The 22405-nt window shown below is 36.6% G+C and overlaps 2 protein-coding genes across 4 annotated transcripts in view; one reads left to right on the top strand and one right to left on the bottom strand.

Annotated features, from left to right (window-relative positions):
* The first annotated feature begins 2383 nt into the window (after window positions 1-2383).
* LOC148870088 (kinesin-like protein KIN-5D) lies at window positions 2384-10587 on the top strand. The gene is made up of 23 exons (XM_088971924.1): window positions 2384-2639; window positions 3152-3324; window positions 3414-3543; window positions 3769-3927; window positions 4031-4507; window positions 4788-4885; window positions 4989-5145; window positions 5257-5326; window positions 5517-5593; window positions 5714-5767; window positions 5862-5942; window positions 6077-6188; window positions 6536-6622; window positions 6729-6904; window positions 6996-7157; window positions 7251-7358; window positions 7469-7627; window positions 7743-7826; window positions 8989-9194; window positions 9323-9424; window positions 9512-9621; window positions 9729-9880; window positions 9975-10587. The coding sequence occupies exons 2-23, from the start codon at window positions 3170-3172 to the stop codon at window positions 10194-10196; spliced, it is 3138 nt and encodes a 1045-aa protein (XP_088828050.1). The 5' UTR covers window positions 2384-2639; window positions 3152-3169; the 3' UTR covers window positions 10197-10587.
* LOC148870087 (uncharacterized) overlaps window positions 9803-22405 on the bottom strand; it is a 25276-nt gene continuing 12673 nt past the window's right edge. Inside the window, exons 4-5 of one of the 3 annotated variants that reach the window (XR_016107654.1) lie at window positions 13674-13780; window positions 9803-10098 (exon numbers count right to left, since the gene is read on the bottom strand). The gene's annotated coding sequence lies outside the window, so the exon portion shown is untranslated. Of the gene's footprint in view, window positions 10099-13673; window positions 13781-17798; window positions 18326-18431; window positions 18556-22405 lie in introns of those variants that run through there. The other 2 variants (XR_016107653.1, XR_016107655.1) reach the window with 2 other exon arrangements.

Raw genomic sequence — 22405 nt, 5'->3', positions numbered from 1 at the left:
ATTCTTTTGATTAGTTTTACTTTTTAAAGATTTATTATTTAACTATGACATCATCGATTAATCCATTTGACCCAACCGACGATCCAAAAAGGAAAATAGTTTGGTTTTTAGATTTTCACTAGTTTTTTATTTTTGTGATTCTTTTTATTTTCTATTTTTTAAATTTTATTATTTGACTATGACGTCATTTCATTCCTAGGTTGATTTGGATTTGACATTCTATTTTCATCATTAATAAAAGCACTTCATATATTTTATACTTATTTTGTTTAGTATAAGGAATATGCAATATTAGATATATGCCCAATTACTTTTGTTTTTTCTATATTTTATATTTTATTTATTTTAAGCCTAGCCAAATGGTTGAATTGCTTACCCACCACCGAGAGGGAAGAAAATGGTTTTGTTTTCAAATTACTTTTCAAAATATTTATTTTTATAGTGTTAAAATTAATGTTGTGAATTTACTTAGTAGAATTTAATGATGAGAAAAATATATCTCAAATATAGGATTTAATGAGAGAATATAACTTAGATATGCAATTTAATGAGAGAGAAGAGAATAGGAAAATAGTTATATTTCCAATTGGTTTTAAATTTTATATTCCATTTCCATAAATAATAAACATATTTCGTATTTATCATAATTATTATTATTTAATATGTTGAATATATGCTATTAAAAATGTTCCTAAATTTTTCTTTAATTTCTATATATATTTTTTTAATTTTATCTATTTTGAATTTTTTATTATTTAATTGTGGCAACATGCATTGGCCCATTTGACTCAAAATGGATTAATTTCTTATCACCACTTAGATAAAAACATTATTTTTTTCCATGTAGATTTTAAAAGTATAAGTTTTTATGTTATTGGAATTATTAATTTATTATGTATGCATTTATTTAGTGAAATTTAGTGGTGAGAATAAATAAAATGCTTTAAATATATGATTCAATGAGGGTGAATGGGAGTTAATACCTTAAATGTAGGATTTAATGAGGGAATTGAATGCATTGAATAATAGTATTCAATTTACATTGTTTACCCTCACAATAAAGGAACCATATTTCAAAAAAGGGGGTATTTTAGTCAAGAAAAATTCCAGAAATTTTAAAGGCTATACTTTATATATATGATAATATTACAAGTATACTATGAGTATGACCAGTTCGTCAATGGGTCAAGGTTTAGATCGGGACAGTATTTATCGGTCCCATACCGATTAATAATTAATTAATATAAAACTATAGACCCAGAATTGTCCTGATTATCAGTGGGACTAATGGAATGCAATCCACCCAATTATACTGATATTAATAATTATTTATGTAAAAACAACTTAAAACATGATTTTTGATAATGTAATGGTATAACCTAAGGTTGTGTTTGATTGCAATGCAAATGATTTTAGTGTAAAATTTGACTTATTTTTGTTTCAAATTTCAGCTTATTTTGTTTGATTGGAGTACAAATAAAGTAAATTAAGACATGAAATAGAACAAAGTAAGACCCAAAACAAAATTAAAGGAGAATTTGCATTTTTTTTTCCATTTGCACCCCCACACATTTATATTAATGCAAAAAATTTGCAGTGCAACCAAACACAACCTAAAATAAAAATGCAAGTAAAATAATATGTTAATAAACCAACTGTTTTTTACCAAAATTATGGTATATTATCTATTAAATTTATCTTTTAAGACAAAAAATATAATAAAAATTAGAATCCATTATATTGTTAACAAAATAATTGATTTGGATCTGAATAGATTCGAACCAAAATCGACCCAATTGTTAATCGGGCTAAGATCACATAACCAGAACCGATATAATCGGTTTGGTCGATCTGGTAGAATCGACCCGTTGAATCATTGACAGCCCTGCCCATACATATCATATACCACTTCTGCGTTTTTGAATTCATCGTCACGAGACGGCCATTACTTCAAACGGGGAAGGGTAATTTCGGAATATAATTTGAAATTGCGGTCACATTCAAAAATCAAAAATCCAAAAGGGAACGGGCGGCGGTACCAAGGATCAAGGGTGGAGCGTGGAGGATTGAGGGCAATCGTGTAAATATTGAAGCCTTGAGGGGCGAGGTTGCTTGAATCCAACATGAATTGAGAAAAAGCCAAGCGCCGAGAGCTCTAAAAAATTAATCAAAATGAAAATTTTACAAAAAAGTAGAAAGGGATTGCATCATCATGTTCGTCCATTTCAAACGGTCAGAAATGAAAAATTAACGGAACCTTAACGACGTCAACGTTAAATACTAATTATTCCTTGGTTTTTGAATTTTTTGGGTTTAAATCAAACGTCGCTTAACGGTAATGGGTTCCTGTCATTATTAACACTTGATGTTCTGTTTCTACACCACCTACACGAGCCAGAGTCTTCAGTATCTCTGCTGTCTCCTACTCCTACTCGTCAATTCAAAATTTAAAAACAAACAAACAAAAAACGGAGAGTGCTCACGAGTTTATTCGAAACCGATTCACAGCTCGAAATCGTCATCGCCATTGTTTCTGGAATATTTTTTCTTCTACAGATTTGTTTTATAGAGATTTTACATTCTTCTTGAATTTTTCTTCCACATTTCGTGGACTCACTTTGCTGGCCTTTCACTTTACTGTAAGTGTTTCAGCTTGATTCAACAATCTTATTTGCATAATCTGCGTTTCTAGTTGTGAATGTTTGACCGATCGTTGTCGATCAGACTGTGAATCTCCACTACACTTAGGGTTTTTTATTTATTTATTTATTTTAACAATAATTAAGTTTTAGTGAGTACTGTGTACCTCTTTTATTGCATTTTTCGTTGCATATTTGTTCTTGGATGGAGCTTTGCACTTCTTAAATCGGTTCTTCCTTTTTCCTATCACACTCTCGTCTCTTTTCCCTTTATTGTTCTTTCATCACTTTTTGCCCTTGTGTTATCTCTCAAGCTTCGATTTTTGGATTTTCCAATGGTTTGCTTGATTATTGGAATTGCATTAGTATTTCGGAGTGGGTTTTTGGATTTTTTATTCTGGGGATAAATGAATATGGACATCTTGTTCTTTTACATTTTCAGATTTCCAGCTGATGTTCCTTAATAGATTTTTGTTTTTTTTTTTAACTCTTTTACTACATTCATTTTGCAGGAAAATTAGAGGCTTATTATGGACTCTTCACAGCATAGGAGAGGGGGACTTATCCCCGTTTCTCCGTCTCATACTCCACGATCAAGTGACAGGGCTGCAAGAGATTTGAGATCAGGGGATGGAAACTCAAAACATGACAAGGGAGTGAATGTCCAGGTTCTTCTCCGTTGCAGGTTAGTGAAAAGTTCGATTTTTCGCTTGAATTTCTAGTTAATGGGGCAAGTTATACCAATAACAGATGATGACGTTATGCATTTTTTAGACCTTTGAGCGAAGATGAGATGAGGGTGAACACACCTGTGGTCATTTCCTGCAACGAGCATAGACGAGAAGTATCTGCAATTCAGAACATAGCAAACAAGCAGATTGATAGAACCTTTGCATTTGACAAGGTTTGACATTTAAAATCTTCCCTTACTCTGTCAGAATTCTCACACTTACTTTGACAGATATACAATTCGAAACATTTTTTTTAAATGGATTATGCTCAGCTCAACTCAACGAAGCCTTACCCCAACCATACGAGCTTAGCTACACGAGTCCTATTTCACAACACTCTACCGGGGGCCATGTCATCTGCTGAATAATGGATAATAACGGTGGGTATTTATTTGTAGGTTTTTGGTCCAACATCCCTACAGAAGGACTTGTATGACCAAGCTGTCTCTCCTATTGTAATTGAAGTTCTTGAAGGTTATAACTGCACAATTTTTGCATACGGTCAGACGGGTACAGGGAAAACGTACACAATGGAAGGAGGGGGAAGGAAATCGAAGGTTCTGTTCTTTTTCTTGTACGTGAATTAGCTTTATATTTATCTTTATTTACTTTCCATTATGAATTCACCTCTGCTTCCTCTTCTTCACTTTGCTTTTGTAGAATGGGGATTTGCCAAGTGATGCAGGTGTTATCCCTAGAGCAGTTGGACAAATTTTTGATATACTTGAAGCTCAAAATTCTGAGTACAGTGTGAAGGTTACGTTTCTAGAGCTGTACAATGAAGAAATAACAGATCTTTTGGCACCTGAAGAATGTACGAAGTTCATTGATGACAAGTCAAAGAAACCAATAGCCCTTATGGAAGATGGAAAAGGTGGTGTTTTTGTGAGAGGCTTGGAGGAGGAGATAGTCTGTACTGCAAATGAAATATACAAAATATTGGAGAAAGGTTCTGCTAAAAGGCGTACCGCAGAAACTCTCCTCAACAAGCAAAGCAGTCGTTCTCACTCAATATTTTCTATTACAATTCACATCAAGGAGTGTACACCCGAGGGGGAAGAAATGATCAAATGTGGAAAGCTTAATCTTGTTGACCTTGCTGGTTCTGAGAACATATCACGTTCTGGTGCACGAGAGGTAAGCAGGTTACTATGGTTAGTAGCACAAATGCAGAACTTATCACATTCCTTGTAACGTTGATATATGTTCTCTTGGCATAAAATGCTGATATGTGCATGTGTATACATATGCTTTTATGCTCAAGTGCACATATCCTTAGTAGGGATAAATGGCATTCTTGTAGATGCAATGGTATTGCTTAATCTGTCTTAGTGGTCAATATGAAATTATGATTTAAGACAGCTTTAGTAAATTTGTAATCTTCTAGATGTGGCTATAACAAAACCTATGCTTGCAGGGAAGGGCAAGGGAAGCAGGGGAGATTAATAAAAGCTTGCTTACACTTGGCCGTGTCATTAATGCACTTGTTGAACATTCTGGCCATGTCCCATATAGGTATTGTTTATGAATCCAATATTACATTTCCTAGTGACATGTAGCGTATGTTGATAAAACTATAATGTGTAAAAAATAACAAGGATATTGCTTGGTCTGTCAGGGATAGCAAATTAACACGGTTGTTAAGGGATTCCTTGGGAGGAAAGACAAAGACCTGCATTATTGCCACAATATCACCTTCTATCCACTGTTTGGAAGAGACACTCAGCACTCTGGATTATGCACACCGTGCCAAAAACATCAAGAATAAACCAGAGGTTAGGGATTCGGTTGCTTTGTTGGTTTCTGTTTCTTTGTGCGTTTTTAGTCAAGATGTTTTCCCTTGGACTCTAATTTAATATTCTTGGATGACTTCTTGATTTTGTCAGATTAATCAGAAGATGATGAAATCTGCACTGATAAAGGACCTGTATTCTGAGATTGACCGCCTTAAGCAAGGTTGCTGATAAATTTCCTACTTGGGGCTGCTTGGTCATACTTTTGAACCATCAATCTAATAAAATGCTGAAATATAATTTTTGATAAATATTTAACTTTTTCTCAACAAAATGGATGCTTCAAATAATAGATGTAAAAGTAGTGTCTGACAGATTTGATGTTGTATTTTTTGTTATTTATCTCCCACCAGAGGTATATGCCGCCAGAGAGAAGAATGGCATCTATATACCACGGGACCGTTACCTCCAAGATGAGGCTGAGAAGAAGGTCCAGCTCTTTCTTTTTTCAATTGAATTATGAGTTACTCTCTCCAATGAAAACTGCATTTGAGAGTTTTTCACTGACTTGGAAATTTCATCCATTATTGCCATCTGTTTCTTTGCCCAGGCCATGGCTGAGAAAATAGAACGCATGGAAATTGATTCAGATTCCAAGGACAAGGTAGTTTATATATTTCTAAAAATTGTTAGGGGCTTACAGGCCTTAAGATTTCCTGTTAAAGAGGCTTGACTAATTAACAATATGTTGCAAGTAGCAACTCCTGGAGCTTCAAGGACTTTACAATACCCGGCAACAGTTGATTGCAGAATTAAGTGAAAAACTCGAAAGGACTCAGGTACGATGTGGTTGAATGTTCATCTTCTAGAAACTCTCACTTGTCAATAGAACTATTCCACTATTTCTATCCACTTTTCAGCAAAAGAAACTAAACTACTTCCTATTCTTCTTTTGTTTGCATGCCTACTGCAGAAAAAGCTTGAAGACACTGAACATGCACTATTTGATCTAGAGGAAAGATATAGACAAGCAAATGCTACAATTAAAGGACAGGAGTATCTGATTTCCAATCTCCTCAGATCTGGTGAGCGAAGTGCCATCAAATTTTTTTATGCATCTTGTGCAATGGTTTCTAATATTTATGTGATTGACATAATGACATTGCACCTTTTAGTCCCAAGGGAAAACTTTTCTCCATTTTTTTATCTTGTAGTATAGCAGCCTGTTGGTAGCATGGGTATATGTTTTGACGATGTTTGACTACTATGTTTCATTAGTTAGGGATATTTGACAAATCCAATGGCACTTCTCACATGTCTGTCTGCATTATCTACTCTGGATCTAGTTCTCAAGGATACTTTATTGTTTTCTTCTGAATATCTTAGATTTCATTTGAGTTTCAGACACTGACATGTAGCCTTGATCTTTTAGAGAAAGCACTTGTTGAACGGGCAACTGAACTTCGGGCAGAGCTAGAGAATGCAGCATCGGACATATCTGGCCTCTTTGCCAAAATTGGTTTGTACTCATGTTTTTGAGAAGTAGATTGCTTTGGATTTTATCCTTTACTAGGAAATGTCTGCAACTTTCTTTTGCTTATTCTGCTATGCTTGATCGTCTACAGAGAGGAAGGATAAAATAGAAAATGGAAACAGAATTCTTATCCAGAAATTCCAGTCTCAACTAACTCAGCAGCTTGAAGTCTTGCATAAGACTGTTGCAACTTCTGTGACACAACAGGAGCATCAACTGAAAGAAATGGAGGAAGATATGCAGTCATTTGTCTCCACAAAGACTGAGGTAGAATACATTTTCTGAAGGTGATAAAATCATTCCCAAAATCTTAATCAGTAACCTGAATATATTGTTCTATCTCATCATCTTTCTGTAGGCCACAGAAGAACTTCGAGGACGAGTGTCAAATCTGAAAACCATGTATGGTTCTGGTATAAAAGCATTAGATGATTTAGCAGGGGAGCTTAATGAGAATTCTGAGTCTACATTCAACCATCTAAACTCAGAAGTTTCTAGGCATTCATCTGCCTTTAAGGATGTAAGAATTGCTTACTGCGTTTTTTTTTTTACTTTTTTAACTTTTCTACCATTGTCACCCTTATTGTTGCTTGACCTTTATCCCATAATACAGCTTTTCAAGGGAATTGCCTCAGAGGCTGATGTGATACTTAATGATCTTCAAAGCAACCTTTCCAGTCAAAAGAAGAAGCTAGCTGCATATGCACAAAAACAGCGTGAGGTTAGCAACTGGCAATTATTTTATTTCGCAAACTCCAGTGTGTGCTTGGAGGCAAGCTAAGATTGTTGTAATTCAATTGATTGCTTTATTAAATTGTGCACACTACACAGGGACACTTTAGAACGGTGGAAGCCACAAGATCTATTTCTAAAATTACAGTAAACTTCTTCAAGACACTAGATATGCATGCGTCCAAATTGACCCAGATTGTTGAAGAAGCACAGACTGTAGACAACAAGAAACTGTGCGAACTAGAAAAGAAGTTCGAGGTCTTTCTTTTTCTCCTGTTTAATCCTGTAAATATGATCATAACTATTTATTTGCACCTGAAGGTCTGTCCTATCAATGAAGTTCAATTGCTAACAATTTACTTTGTTTCTGAAGGAGTGTGCTGCTAATGAAGAAAGGCAACTTTTAGAAAAAGTGGCAGAGCTGCTAGCAAGCTCAAGTGCTAGGAAGAAAAAACTGGTATGTATTCTTGTTTTTGTTTGACTTTATGGGAACATGATCTTTTGGATGTAGGAGAGATGCTGTGATCTTTGCTTTGGGGATATACTGAATCATTCTTTTTACCAAAACTAATATACTTGACCATTCTATTGCTTGTATTAGTGAAGCATAAAATAACCCGAAGAACTTACAAAAATGTGATGCATTCTTCAATTTCTATCCTTATTTCAGTTGCATCGTTGTTTACATCTTGCATAATCCAGCAATTGATGCCTGTTGCACCAGTGGCTGACAGGCTTCTGGCATAGATATAGGATAAACATATTGAAATTGTTTATCTTTTAAACACACTCAAATTAACTAAAATTAACCATAATTTTGATGAATGTATTCTCTGCATAGCACTTTCATGAAGAAAATATGTCTTGAAAGTTGTAAACTTTGAAGTTTGCTATCCAACCAAAGGCCAAAAGCAAAGTGTTAAAATAATTAACAAATGAAGCATATTGCATATGCTTCTGCCTTTTCTTATGTAAAAGTTTTTTAATAACCCCTCTCTATTAGTGAAGGCTACATTCCATAATCAAAACAGTTTTAAGGATAGAGGATCACCAATTGCATGTCTTCTGTTACTTACCATGTTTAGTAACGACTTCACTTTTGTACTTTTCTTCCTGGAATTGTAATGTCAGGAATCTAGGCTAGAATTGTCTGTTGTAATGGTCAGCATATTTCCGTTATCTATCAAAGGCTCTTTAATCAATCCTATAAGGCTATGTTTGGTTTGAAGGAAAAGGTAGGGAAAGGAAGGGAAAGGCAGGGAACCGTATACATGGTTTGTAAAGGTTTCCCTACCTTTAACTACTTTTTCCTTCAAACCAAACACAGCCTAAAGGAAAAGAAAAGAAAAACTAATCCAAAGTGTTCACTCTGAACCAGATCAAGGAAACCAAAGATATTTTATTTTGTTATCAACAACAATTTAATTGTCTTCTAAGCAGTAAATTCAATTACTTTATCAGACACCATGCAACTAATGACAATGGTAAGGTTGACAGTAACAAGGTAAACATTTTTTGAGGGCATGGTAATGAAACGTCAATTATCTAGCTTCAATGTGAAGACAATTATTTTAGAGGGTGGGCTCCCTTCTGAATTATATATGCTTTCCATTGTTCAGGTTCAAACAGCAGTGGATGGTCTTCGTGAGTGTGCAGCCAGCAGAACAAGTAAGGTACAAGAAGAAATGTCAACAATGAAAGATTTCGCCGCTTCCGTCAAAGAAGAATGGACAATTTACATGGAGAAAACTGAAACCAACTATCTTGAAGACACTGCTACCGTGGAGAGTGGGAAAAATGACTTGTATGAAGGTCTCCAACACTGGTATGGGGAACTCTTCTGACAACTGATATTTTCCCTGTATCCTGTTATACTTTCATTTTTCCATATAACCTATGCTTGGTAAACGCTGTTCAACTGCCTGAAATTTCTATTGTTAAAATAATGATCAGCATGACCAAAGCAAGAATGGGTGCACAACAATGGCAAAATGCCCAAGATTCTCTTCTTTGTCTAGAAAGCAACAATGTTGAATCTGTTGATTCCATCGTCAAGTGAGTTACTAATTTTATTGTCCAATTATTTATCAATTTGAAGATGCACTTGTTTTTCTTTTCTTGTCTTACATTTTGCGGTGGCAGGAGAGGAGTGGAAGCCAATCAGATGCTGCGTGCTCAGTTGTCTTCTGCTGCCACATCTGCTCTTGAGGACATCAACCTTGCAAACAAGAACCTTCTTTCCTCTATTGAACGTAAGTTTCTAGTTGCATATGAGCATGAGCATTGCTTTTAATTTCACAAGCAACGTTGGATAGAGCTTTCCAGGATATTTTATTACATTTCTATGTCATTATTGTAGATTCCTTGAAACTTGACCATGATGCATGCGGGAACATTGATTCCATGATTATTCCTTGCTGTGGAGATCTGAGGGAACTGAAGAGCAATCACTATCACAATATTGTTGAGATTACAGAAAATGCAGGGAAGTATCTTCTGGAGGAATACAAGGTAAACATCATTGATATGGTTTGGTGTACCACCTTTGCTCGTGTCTTTTGTTTCTGTTCAAGTGTATACCTCTAATATATCTTTTGTCATCTAGGTGGAAGAACCAACTTGTTCAACACCGAGGAAAAGGTCATTTAATTTACCGTGCATGACATCCATCGAAGAATTCAGGACTCCATCTTTTGAGGAGTTGTTGAAGTCATTTTGGGACACAAAATCTGGTAAACAAGCAAATGGTGATGTCAAGCATTTACCAGGGGTTTACGAGGCAGCTCAGGCAAGAGATTCAAGACCACCTCTCACTACTATAAATTAAGGAAAAGATGGGAAGAAGCAGGAAACAGCACTAAAGAATGTAAATATATGGCTCAAGTATCATTCACCAACCGGCAGTTTGCGGAATACATATATTATATTACCAAGGGGGTAGATCAACCGATCAACGTTGATTCTCTATCATTTATTATTTTGTTGGTGGGGGATTTTCAACTTTTTTTTTTTTTGAAGTCCTCTCTGCTTTTAACGAGTGCAGTAGGATTTACCAAATAAGTATTTTGGATGTTGTCAGTGTATTAAAAATGGGTTTGCAGATTTACAAACTCTTGTCAGCATTATCATAAGTTGTCTCACTTCACAAATTGACAAGGTTGCATTGATGATATATGAATATGAATGAAACCTGCTCAGGTTGTTATTAGTTTATAAAACTTGGGTAAACTCTAAATTGTCTTGTGTGCTTGTGACAAGAATGTATGCCAGAGATTATTAACGTTGACAGCGCGGAAGGCTTTTTGGAAGACTCCCAGAGTAGGATATTTCTAAATTTCAATTCTGACAAAGGGTTATTGCATTGAAAGGCTGTCAGAGTGGCTTTATAGAAATTGGGTGGTGTGTTTTCACCCCAACAGAATAGTTGTTTTGTACCATGGACAAAGATGTGTGGTAAGGGTATTAATAATTAATAAAAATAATATTAATCATATTAATAAGAATTAAAAATGAGTAACCATATTAATGATAATTGATAATATTAACAATCAGAGCCAATCAATGAGTAAGTCCCAACTAAGGCCATGGATGTATAAAAAATCAGTTTAATTTGATTGACTAACCATCTAATTTTGATATTCTATATAGAACTACTGCACTATTAGAGAAACTTATCTCCATTTTCTGAATGCAGTAACAACAGTGGGCTGTAAACATTCTGTACAAGCTGATTTTCAACCTACCGGGTCTCCCAATTTAGGTTCCATCTGGTGGGTTCAAATGCTAGAAGCATGTGAAAGGTGGCAAGTTAAGACAGTCCATTAAGACCAAGACCCACATATGTTGTGTTCCTAGACCATAGAGAAGTCAGGAAAGAGTTATGGCAATTGGCACTCACAAGATATGCCAAATTACCAGGTTTTGAAGGATCACCTCATAGGGGAAAAAGAAATGGGAGAATGATAGTTCAGCCCGGGGTCAGAATTTTTAGGTGGGTATTTGACATTTTGAATGTTTATAGATCTGGAGTGGAATTCAGAAATCTGCATTGGGTCTGTCCGTACTTTTCCAAAAAAAATTCATTTTCTTACTTTTTCTTTTTCTTAATTCTTGTATTTTATTAGTGCAATCAATTACTAGATCAAGATTTCTACAGAACAACATAAAAACTTCATAAATAGGTGAATAGATCCCTTTGAACTTGCCACTGAAATTAACATCTTTTGTTGTTTAATGAGCCTTCACTCTTCAAATGTAATTCATTTTAATTTCTATTATCAATTTGTGTTGTGTTACTGTAAAGAATTAACATAAAAACTGAAGTAAAGAATAGTAAAATCTGAAGCAAAAATCAGAATTTGCAATCTTTTTTATTTGAACTCCAGTGTAAAATCTGGAGCCTTGTGCATCTAAGACAAAAATATTTTCTTCTAAGGAGAATCTGTACATATGGGAGTGTAACTCTGTAGTTTCTGAAAATTCCTTCCATAATACTAGGATTATTTCCATTCATATCTGTATCTTTTCTTTCTGAACATTGTTCTGATTGATATGTATATAGATAATCCACATCCATAGAACTACAATTTTTAGTTTATTTGTATTCCCATTTTTAGACAATAGCCTTGAAGGTTGGTCAATTGGAGTAGCATTTTCAATTTTGTAATGTATTTCCTTCACAATGAATCTGAAGTGAATCTTTTCGAGAACTTAAAAGCTTGCTGATGTAGGTACTTTTAGCAAGAGATATTAAAGTACAAATAAGTCAGAAATGTTGAGAGGGACATAAAGAAATAGACTTAATTGATCAAGAGAATGACGATTCATGTAGAGGTCTCAACTCTAATATTTTTGTAGATTACTGGGACATGAAATACAATAACACTTCATACAACACATCAAAGATGATGCAGATAAAAATCCTCCTTGAGGCAATTGGGTATTGTCTCTGCTGCAATTACCCTAGATGGAAGAAGAATCCTGAGGTGATGTTGAGTCTGAGTCCTGCTAAGTAAGCTAATAGCCATTGTGATGCTTTTTGCATCAAAGCTCAATCTAAAGTTTGACAAGTTAAATGGTGGATCAAGATATGCAAATGCAAATTACTGTTATATTTGGCATGAACCCACCTCGGAAATTGGTAAAATTCTATCAGAAATCAAAAGTTGACTCTAATGGCATGCAACTTAAGCTAATGCAAAGTATCATGACTATTTATCCAACCTGAAAATTGATTGGACTGAATCAAAACATTAAATCAAAATGTTGACCCAAAGAAATTTTCAATCCTCAAAGAAGGAACGTGTAATTTGTTGCATACATCAAATTATATGTAGTCTTACATACAACAAATTGTACCTCAAAATCAAACACTATAAATTACAATCAATTTGACCAAAATTCAGATTACGCAAGACTGTTAACTATAATATTTATATATTGTGGACTTTCATGGTTTATTCATCCTTGAAGAAAATTTCAATTAGATACCAACTTCTAAACCTTTAAGAAAATTGAAGTTCCCTAACAGAAAATTTCAATTCAGATTACATGCTCAGCTTGACTGAGCCAGAGAAATTTGGGAGTGTTGGTTGCATCTTTACAGTTGAACTAATAGGGTCCCAATAGAGGGAGAGACAGTTTGTGATTCAATTTTCACCAAGATTAGTATGTGAACCAATAATCAGGGGAATTAACATGAAGAATACCAAGTCAGATGTCTATGACATGCATTTTACTTAGAAATCTAAACCCGAGTTAAATGGTTTGTATACATATCATGGATGTGGCCAAGACTTTGTAAGACTCAAAGATCTAGTTCATATTGCAACTACCCATCCAAAAAAAAAAAATTAAAAACAAATCATGTAAAGAAAAATATGCAGGTCCCATTTGTCATAGAAGGTTACCCCTTTGCCCCGGAAAGTAAGCGTAAAGATGGCTTTTGACTTTTAGGTAAAATGCTTGACAAAGTAAGGTTGCCCTTTTTCCAATAATCATTGTCTGACAGCCTTTTGCGGGTTTTGGATGTTTGGGGAGAAAGTAAATTGCAAAAGCACAACATTAAGCTCAGATCAAGAAGGATCTAAAACACTGTTTTTCTTTCTACAAACGAATAGAATGTGTTTTTATTGCTTTTACAATTCTATAGATGAAGAGAAATTTTGTTTTCCACAATACATAAACATGTGGATATGTAAACATGTAACTAGTCACAAAGCAAAAGAATCGAAAAAGCACGTATTCATCAGTTGCAAAACAAATATGAAATAGGGGTAAGAGTAGACTGAGATGAGGCGCTTACCGCCAGCGGTTCAGTGCAGCCGTGGTTAGAATTGCAACGACGAGTGGTGAAGTAGTGGTGGCCGGAGTTCCAGAGGCGAGCGGAGAATAAGGGGTAGTGGAGGTGCTCTGTAAGAGAAGTTGGAACGGTAAAAGAAATTGAGTTTACCTTAGGTAAACATCATATGTGAAGCATGAGATCAGTCTTCATAGCATACAACAGGGTTGCATGTTTTGATCCACAAGAAAAACCCATGGATGAAAAATTAGCCCATTGCGGTCTACACCACTGGCCAACCGAACGTCCTAAGTATCTCGTGTCATTCCACGATACTAAACACCACCTTAATGGAAACAAATTTGATATTCACAATAAATTCCGTTTGGTTCAAAGGTGTTCCATTCATCCAAACTCAATGATTCTTAGAATCACAAAATTCATCAAAACTAATCCCCTAAAAACTTTCCAAAGGGCAGAGGCAGTCGGGCGTTTGTGTAGTTTGTACGAACTGCAGGCTTGAACATCCAGCAGTGACTCCCTTACCTAATGGAACAGTCTGAGACAAGATTCTTCGTAGAACAATTGGGGAAAATTATGGCATTCAAAAACGGCGACAGAAATTTTGCAGGGATGTGTGCAGATTTCGAACTCTAAGCCATAGGGAAACGGACTCACAGAATTGCGTGCCAAAAGATTGCACTTCGTGGACAGTGATGGCAATAATATAACCACGAATCAGCGTGGCGAGCACCTTTCGTCACATCTGTGGTCTTAGCTTTAGGTGACTAGGTCCAAGTCCAACATATAGATGAGGAAGTCACAAATCTGAACTTCACTCAATGTTTACTCAACTTCAGCTTCTGTCATTAGAACTTACTCAAAGACAAAGTAATAAGCCATTATAGTTGATCCACTTCAGCTGTGAGCCCCACGTTTATGGAAGAACTGGGCATCAGTCAACCTTATTCTGGGATTCCTCGACTTCGAGTCTGGGAATGCAACTTGGGAGGACCTGTTTTCACCAACTGGTCGAACTCTGGCATATACGGAGAGTAATAATACCCTCGTGAGAGAATGAACATCCTGAGAGGCCTGGAAATTAGCTGATTGAATTGATATTAAACAAACGGTATAAATGGTTCCAAATCCCCCAATTATTACCAACCACTTTCATGCTGTTTTACAGTTTACTTCGAATGGTTTCTTATTACAAATTCAATTCCAGCTTCACAGCAGGTCCATTGTTACCCGTGAAACAGGGAGGAAGAACACGACAAAGAGAATGTCAGCCTTTGATTGAAAAGCTTCAAAGAGCACCCAGATTTGGGTTTGGGCTGTTTATCAAGCTCTGGATAAGAAACCATATAGCAGTCTCTTCTCTTCAATGGAGATGTAACTAAAACCTAGCAAAAGGATTTCAACTGGAATGGTCGTCTAGGCCCCCAAAGTCATGTTATTTCTTTTTGGATTTATTGCCCAACTATCATGGGAAACTATACAAACATACAAAAAAAGAATGATTAAATTACAGTATAAGGCAGGAACAAACGAGGCTTAGAAGGAATACAGAAACAGATATGGCTTATATGTTGATATTTACAGTAAATATCAAGGATAGATATTTTCATATTATGCACTTCAAGAAATTAGGTCATATCTTCATTTCTTCTTTTCCAAAGGAAAAAAGAACGTATTACGTATCCAATTGAAGTCTCTCAAAGTGGCAGAACATTGCAGAAGGGTTTCGCCCACTTTCTTATAGGCTCAATCAAAACGTTCCTTTAAGCAACTTATAAAATTATGAGCCTTTCTAAACATTTTGGTTTGGACATTCCTTTTCCTTCCCTCAGTCCCTTCACCTTTTCCATGGAGTCGATACAATGCTTGTGGCATCAAACTTTGCTCTGGAACATATTGATTGAGCCAAAATGCCAGGAGCCACCTAATTATCAAAAAAAGGGCCAAGGGCCACCTGGCCACCTTAATCACACTGATCCCTCCAAAACGAAGTCTGAGATGTACTCAATCCTCCCCAAACCTCCAAAAACTGCTCTAGAAACTGTGACCTTATTTTCTCATATTCCTGTCCTAATTCTTAAAATCCATTGGCGTCTGATGATCGGGTGCTATGCCAGATTTTCATTGGACACTCGGACGAGGAATGTAAATACATACAATGAGCGACAATCTCACAATAGAGATTACATACCTCTTCTCCTATTGTCTGTATGATATGCAAGTGGACATTTAGGTCCCATTTGGCATCATTCCGCAGGAGTGTTCCTCGCGTTCCCAACGTTCCCACGGAACGGAAACACGTTTGAGGTGGGAACGGGTTCTTCTGGAGTGTTCCTTGCAGTCCCAACTTGTTTTTTTGGGGTGACCAGGACGTCACTCCTCAGGAACGAGAAACTCGAGAACACATGGTTCCCACGACATCCTCTTTAAGTTGTGAACAAGTGTGCTAGTTCTCCAGGTGTTTGCCAGGGCAAAATCATAATTTTGCGATTTCAGACATAAGAAAGCCCCAAGTCGAGCTGAGTAGGTTTCTTCCTTCTTCCTACCGTCAACGGACTCACCTCTTGCAAAGCTTTGACCAGGCTGCCTAGGTTTTTCTTGCTTTCAACAACCTAGACTAATCTCTTCGTTGTTATGTTTACTCATTTTCATTTCTCAATGCATCATTTCTGTGTGGTCCTTTTTTATTACTTTGAGGACATGCAACAATGCTTTGTATGTGTACGGATTTGAAAAACTAAATCTCAAGATTCAACAACGTATCCAAACGTTGTTTCTGTTTCTTTAGAATAGAAACTTGCTCCTGAGGAACAAATTGCCAAACACTTGTGTCATTCCCAGGAACCAGGAATTCCATTCCTGTTCTGGAACAGGAATTCCATTCCTGTTCTGGAACAGGAATTTCTCCAGAAACAGGAGCAGGCAGGAACAATGCCAAATGGGACCTTACCTACTGTTTTTTTTTATGATGTGTTAAGAATGTCCTTGCCCTTGTATAAAGTACTTTTTGAAAGTAGATAAAAATTTTAATGAAAAGAAGAAAAAAAAAAGAGAGAGATTACAAGGTGACAAGAAAATCACCCAATAGAAGAAAGCAACAATCCCTCAAACAGAAACATTGTTTCTGTTTCTTTAGAATAGAAACTTGCTCCTGAGGAACAAATTGCCAAACACTTGTGTCATTCCCAGGAACCAGAAATTCCATTCCTGTTCTGAAACAGGAATTTCTCCAGAAACAGGAGCAGGCAGGAACAATGCCAAATGGGACCTTACCTACTGGTTTTTTTTTTATGATGTGTTAAGAATGTCCTTGCCCTTGTATAAAGTACTTTTTGAAAGTAGATAAAAATTTTAATGAAAAGAAGAAAAAATAGAGAGAGAGAGAGAGACAGAGATTACAAGGTGACAAGAAAATCACCCAATAGAAGAAAGCAACAACCCCTCAAACCACTCAAAACTCAATTCCACCAAAAAGCACTCGACTAGAGAGGAAAACATCCAACCAAACCCAAAAAACACCCCTACTCAACTAATCAACAACTAGACTTCAACCTAATTCCTCTAACAAGCCACCAAACACCAATCTCACCCGACCCAAGTCACCAGCAATAGAAACTCCAGAAAAAGGCAAAACTCCAGCAAAAACCAAACAATATTCAATTACTCAGCAACTTCAAGGGCTTATGCCACTATCTATTTGCTTCTTTTAAATACTTTTCATTGATTTTCTTAACCTTTTTGTTGGACCCAACTCCAAAAAGCCCCCCTCTAAACCATAGTTGTCAAGGCAACACCTAGGCGACAAGGCACCCTTTGAGGCTCGCCTTGCCTAATCGCCAAGCAGTTTTGTACTTTATATTATAAAATACTTCTTTATTCTTTACTTTTTGATATTATAATTATAAAATAGACATTATTAAACTAAAATATTCATTTTGTGTGTTTATATACTAATTTCTTTTTATTATTTTCTTAATTGTTAGGGTTTAATCAACACAAACATTGCTAAATGCTGTATTGAACCAATAATAAGAACTTAAAATTTTTTCTTTTCTTATTTTCCTATACCAAAAATAAGGGTTCAAACCCTATACTTTTTAAATTTTCTTTTCCTTCTTTTTCTTCTCATGAATATACTGATTTTCTATACTTTAACATGAACTCTATACTTTTCTTATGAACATTATGAATAATTATTAAGAAAATATGGTTATGGTACCTAGGGAACTACCCTATGATCTATGTTTCTACATAAAAAAAATCCATTGCCTAGGCGACTAGGTGCCCCTTGTCACCCAGCCTCGCCTTGGCACCTTGAAAACTATGCTTTTAACCTAGCAAAAACTTTCAAAACCTGAATAAGCCGATGGTGTTTCTGACTTCAGAAATGCCTCACAGCATTAGGCACCTTCTCAGTATCCTTTAAATCCACCTTAGAACATGCATTTATCCTCCCTAACTCCATCGCATTCTTCTTAATGGTCTCATTTTCCAACGTCTCTCCACCCTCTTTGTCAGTAATTCATTCACCAGAAGCTTTGAATCTTTCTTGAGTTTCTACAAACCTCAAATTAGACCCAGCCACTTTGAAAATATCACTTTCTCACAATCCTTCACTTCCAGTTCTCTGAACGCCTTCCTTGCAAATCCCCCTACTGAAAAAATAGACCCAAATCAAACCTCTATTGGGTTTAGTTAGTAAAAAACAAGTCAATCCCCAAATTATTTGCAATTAGTCTTGGCATTTTGCTCTGCCATCACCTTATGAATCTGTCATGGTAGGAGTGGAATCCTCCCACATAGAGGTGTGGTTGATCTGAAGCTTGATGGCTACTGCATCTGCACTCAAGGTTTAACTTGAACGAGGGATGGAGATGACAATGTCCTGTTTAACACTTCAGACCATATTAGAAGTAATTCTCATTTTTTTTAATCAATAACAAGAAACTTTATTAATGATATGAAACTATGTGAAGCTTAAGGTACAAAGGGGAGGTAAAAAGACAACTCCCCACCAAAAGAATACAATGGAAAAAAGTCAAAGATTAGTACAAAATTTCGAATCCCTATTCACCCATTGCTTTGCTAACCCATCAACAAAAGAATTAGCAGTCCTCTTCACCCAGTTGTAATGAACCACAATATCCCTACTCAGCCATTTGAATTTATTTTTTTATTTTTTGATGAATTATAATAAATTTATTAATTCATAAGCTGATTTAGAGTGAGTTCATACAACATCCTAGGGAGAGGCACGAGCTGCAGCCCCCTTGAATCTTACAAGTAAACTAGGAAAGAAAAGCAAGAATCACAACTGAGCCCAAAACAATTCTTCCCTATTTACCCCTTGCTTGGCTAACACATCTGACAAAGTATATGCTGATCTCCCCACCCACTGTACAGTGACCGACATATTCCTTGTCAACCAACTAAATTTCTTCATTTCATTCTTGTAACGCCACATTGCCTCTTCAGGATTTTTCAACCAATCCACCACCACTTTGGAATCCCCCTCGATTGTTAGGTGTTGTACCCCCAGCTGGTTTGCAAAATGCACCCCTTGTACAGCAACTAATAGTTCTGCCCTGATGGAGTCCCCAATTCCTAAGGGACCTGAGTGGAGCAACAAAATCTCTCCCTTCTCATTTCTCAAAGCACCCACCATTCCAGATAATCCTGGATTACCCATGCTACTTCCATCAAAGTTCAACTTCAGTGAACCTTCGGATGGAAGAGACCAGCTTGTAATTGATTTGTCCTTTAGGGATGAACACCTCACTACTGCTGACCAATTTCTCCAAAGGTCATTAAAGGAGAATTGATTAAAGATTTCCAAGGTCTTTAGCCAAGGTATTTCCCTATTCAGCACACAATCTTTCAATTCCTGACTGCTCCTTTCCTTTTCTTGAAAAATTCTAGCATTCCTTTCTTCCCAAAGAGTCCAAATCAAGGCAACACGAGAACATTTTTTTATAGGAAACGGTAACTTTCATTAGATAAACCCATAAGAAACAACTGTCACCTTCCAAAGTAAAATGTGGCCCCTGAATAACAAAAATCTTACAACACTACACAAAACAAAAACTCCCGATTCACCCCCTGTTTTGCTAGGTAGTCAGCTAAAGCATTTGCTGACCTCCTAGACCAATACACTTTTGCATCCAACTCCCTTGTGAGGCTCAATAATTCCCTTACCTATTGTCCAAGGGACCACGTTCCCAAACTGTTTGATTGCAGCCATCCTACTACTAATTTTGAATCCCCCTCCACTTCCAATTGTTGGAAACCCAATTGCTTGGCCCATCTGAGCCCCTGGAGGAGTGCCAAAACTTCAGCTCTAAGCAAATCCCCCACACCTATTGGGCCAGAATACAGAGCTAGGATTTTTCCTTCCGCATCTCTAAACACACCCCCTATTCCAGAAGGTCCGGGGTTCCCAATAGAGCTGCCGTCAAAGTTCAGTTTGACATGACACTACAAAGGAGGGGACCAAACTTCTTGTATGGTAGGTGATGAAGTAGAAGATCTTGCTAAAATATTCCAGCCTCTAATCAAATCATCTGTAGAGACATCCTTGAACAATTCAAGAGTTTTCAGCCAATGTACTGCCTGGATGGTAATCCATAACTTCAGGAGCTGATTTTTCTTTCCCTTGGAAAATCCTATTGTTTCTCTCTTCCCATACTGCCCACAAGATAGCTGCCCTCATTGTTCTTCACATCACCCTTCCTTTCTTCTTTGGTTGTTGGAAAAAGCTAGGGTTAAATAAATCTGATACACGTGTGAGGATTCCACCTATAATCAAAGAGAGAGAACCAATCCCAAATTAGAGCACTAAAAGGACAATAAATTAATAGGTGATTCACCACCTCACCATTCCTCAAACAAAGGCTACAGACATGAGGTGACAAGCACCAATTTGGTCTCTTTCTTTGAAGCACCTCCAAGGTATTGATTTTTTGGAGAAACACTTCCCAACAAACAGCCCTTACTTTTGGGGGGACAGGAGCGCTCCAAACTTCTTTAACAGAAAAAGAGGAAATCGAGTTAGAAGGAAGGACCAAAGCATTAAAAAATGAACAAGAAAAACTACCTGTAGAAGTTTTTGCCCAAACTCTACTGTCCGGAGAGGTGTGGTCTAGAAAAACTGAACTTAGAAGAGAAAAAATATCAATTGCTGACTCCACTTCTGAGTCCCTCAAACCTCTCCTTAGTCCCAAATCCCAAGAATCCCCATAAGTACGAAAAGAAGAGATAAATTGAGATTTTTTCAAAGAAAGGGAATAAAGGTTCGGGAATCTATCCTTAAGAGGAGATTCCCCAATCCACAAGTCCTCCCAAAAAAGAATTTTATTACCCACACAAGCATCATACTTGATGAAAGGATTGAAGAAAGGCAAGATACCAACAATATCTTTCCACGGGGAAAAACGCAAAGCCCTTGGGTCAAATCCAGCGTCCCATCCATTTGTTGCCATTCCATGAATACTTCTTATCACCTTATGCCATAGACTCTCTTGTTCCTTAGGAAACCTCCATAACCATTTGCCTAACAAAGCTGCATTTATTATTCTAATATTTCCAATCCCTAAACCCCCTTTGTCTTTCTTTCTAGACACCACTTCCCATTTTACCCTATGATGATCCTTTTTGGTATCTCCAGGCTCCCACAGAAAATCTCTCATTATTTTTTCAATTTGGTTTGCAATATTAACAGCAATTTGAAGGTAGACAAAAAGTACACTGGCAAATTTTCTAGTGTTGACTTAATTAGAGTGATCCTACCCCCCAAAGAAATGTAGTTCCTTTTCCAACCTACTAGTCTTTTTGAGAATCTTTCCAAGACTGGGTACCAAAAGCTAACAGACCTCGGATTTCCTCCCAAAGGTAAGCCTAAATACTCAAGGGGCCATTCACTTACCTCACAACCTAGAGATCTAGCCAACGGTGCCACCTGACCTTCTTGCCTATTAATTCCAACTACATAGCTTTTATTCCAAATCACTCTCAAGTTGAAGACCTTTTCAAAATTCTCTACCAAGACCTTTAAATTTTCCAACTCCTCTGGATCTCCTTCACAAAAGAGGATCAAGTCATCAACAAATTGAAGGTGGGTTACAACTATTTCCTCCCTCCCTACTCTCCACCCTTTAATCAAATTTCTAGCATCGGCTCTAGTAATCTGGACACTCAACACATCAACTATCAGGGTGAAAAGGAAAGGAGAAAGAGGGTCCCCTTGTCTTAATCCACTCTTTGCCGGGAAGAAATCCTTGGCTGCCCCATTTACTAGAATGGAGTAGTGACATGAAGAGATACAACCCTTAACCCACATGCACCACCTTTCTCCAAATCCTCTAATGCTCAATACTTCCAGTAAAAAGTCCCAGTCCACCAAATCATAGGCCTTCTCCAAATCCAGTTTGCAAATTAGACCATTTTCTCCTTGCCTTTTTCTGTAATCCACACATTCATTGGCAATAAGGATCTGATCAATAATTTGTCTTCCTAACACAAATGCCCCTTGGTTTGAAGAAATCAAAGAAGGTAGTACCTTTTTTATTCTTTCTGCCAAGACCTTTGATATTACCTTATACATACTCCCAATTAGGCTTATGGGCCTAAAATCCTTTGGGTGGTTTACATTTATCTTTTTAGGAATCAATTCTATGAAAGTAAAATTGGCACCCGAATTTATCTTACCTCTCAAAGAATTCCAAGAAGACCTCCATTAA

Source organism: Nelumbo lutea, chromosome 2 (assembly GCF_056320005.1).
Source record: "Nelumbo lutea isolate HS-2025 chromosome 2, American lotus-T2T, whole genome shotgun sequence".
In the NCBI taxonomy this organism is placed as follows: domain Eukaryota; kingdom Viridiplantae; phylum Streptophyta; class Magnoliopsida; order Proteales; family Nelumbonaceae; genus Nelumbo; species Nelumbo lutea.
The sequence above is the reverse complement of the archived record's forward strand: the minus strand, read 5'-3'. Positions and strand labels throughout refer to the sequence as shown.

Bases quoted from the DNA above. Each gene is read 5' to 3' on its own strand.
- LOC148870088 (XM_088971924.1), top strand. From the start codon at position 3,170: ATGGACTCTTCACAGCATAGGAGAGGGGGACTTATCCCCGTTTCTCCG. The intron at 6,905-6,995 runs GTAGAATACATT...ATCTTTCTGTAG, and splicing joins TTGTCTCCACAAAGACTGAG to GCCACAGAAGAACTTCGAGG. The intron at 9,881-9,974 runs GTAAACATCATT...TTTGTCATCTAG, and splicing joins ATCTTCTGGAGGAATACAAG to GTGGAAGAACCAACTTGTTC.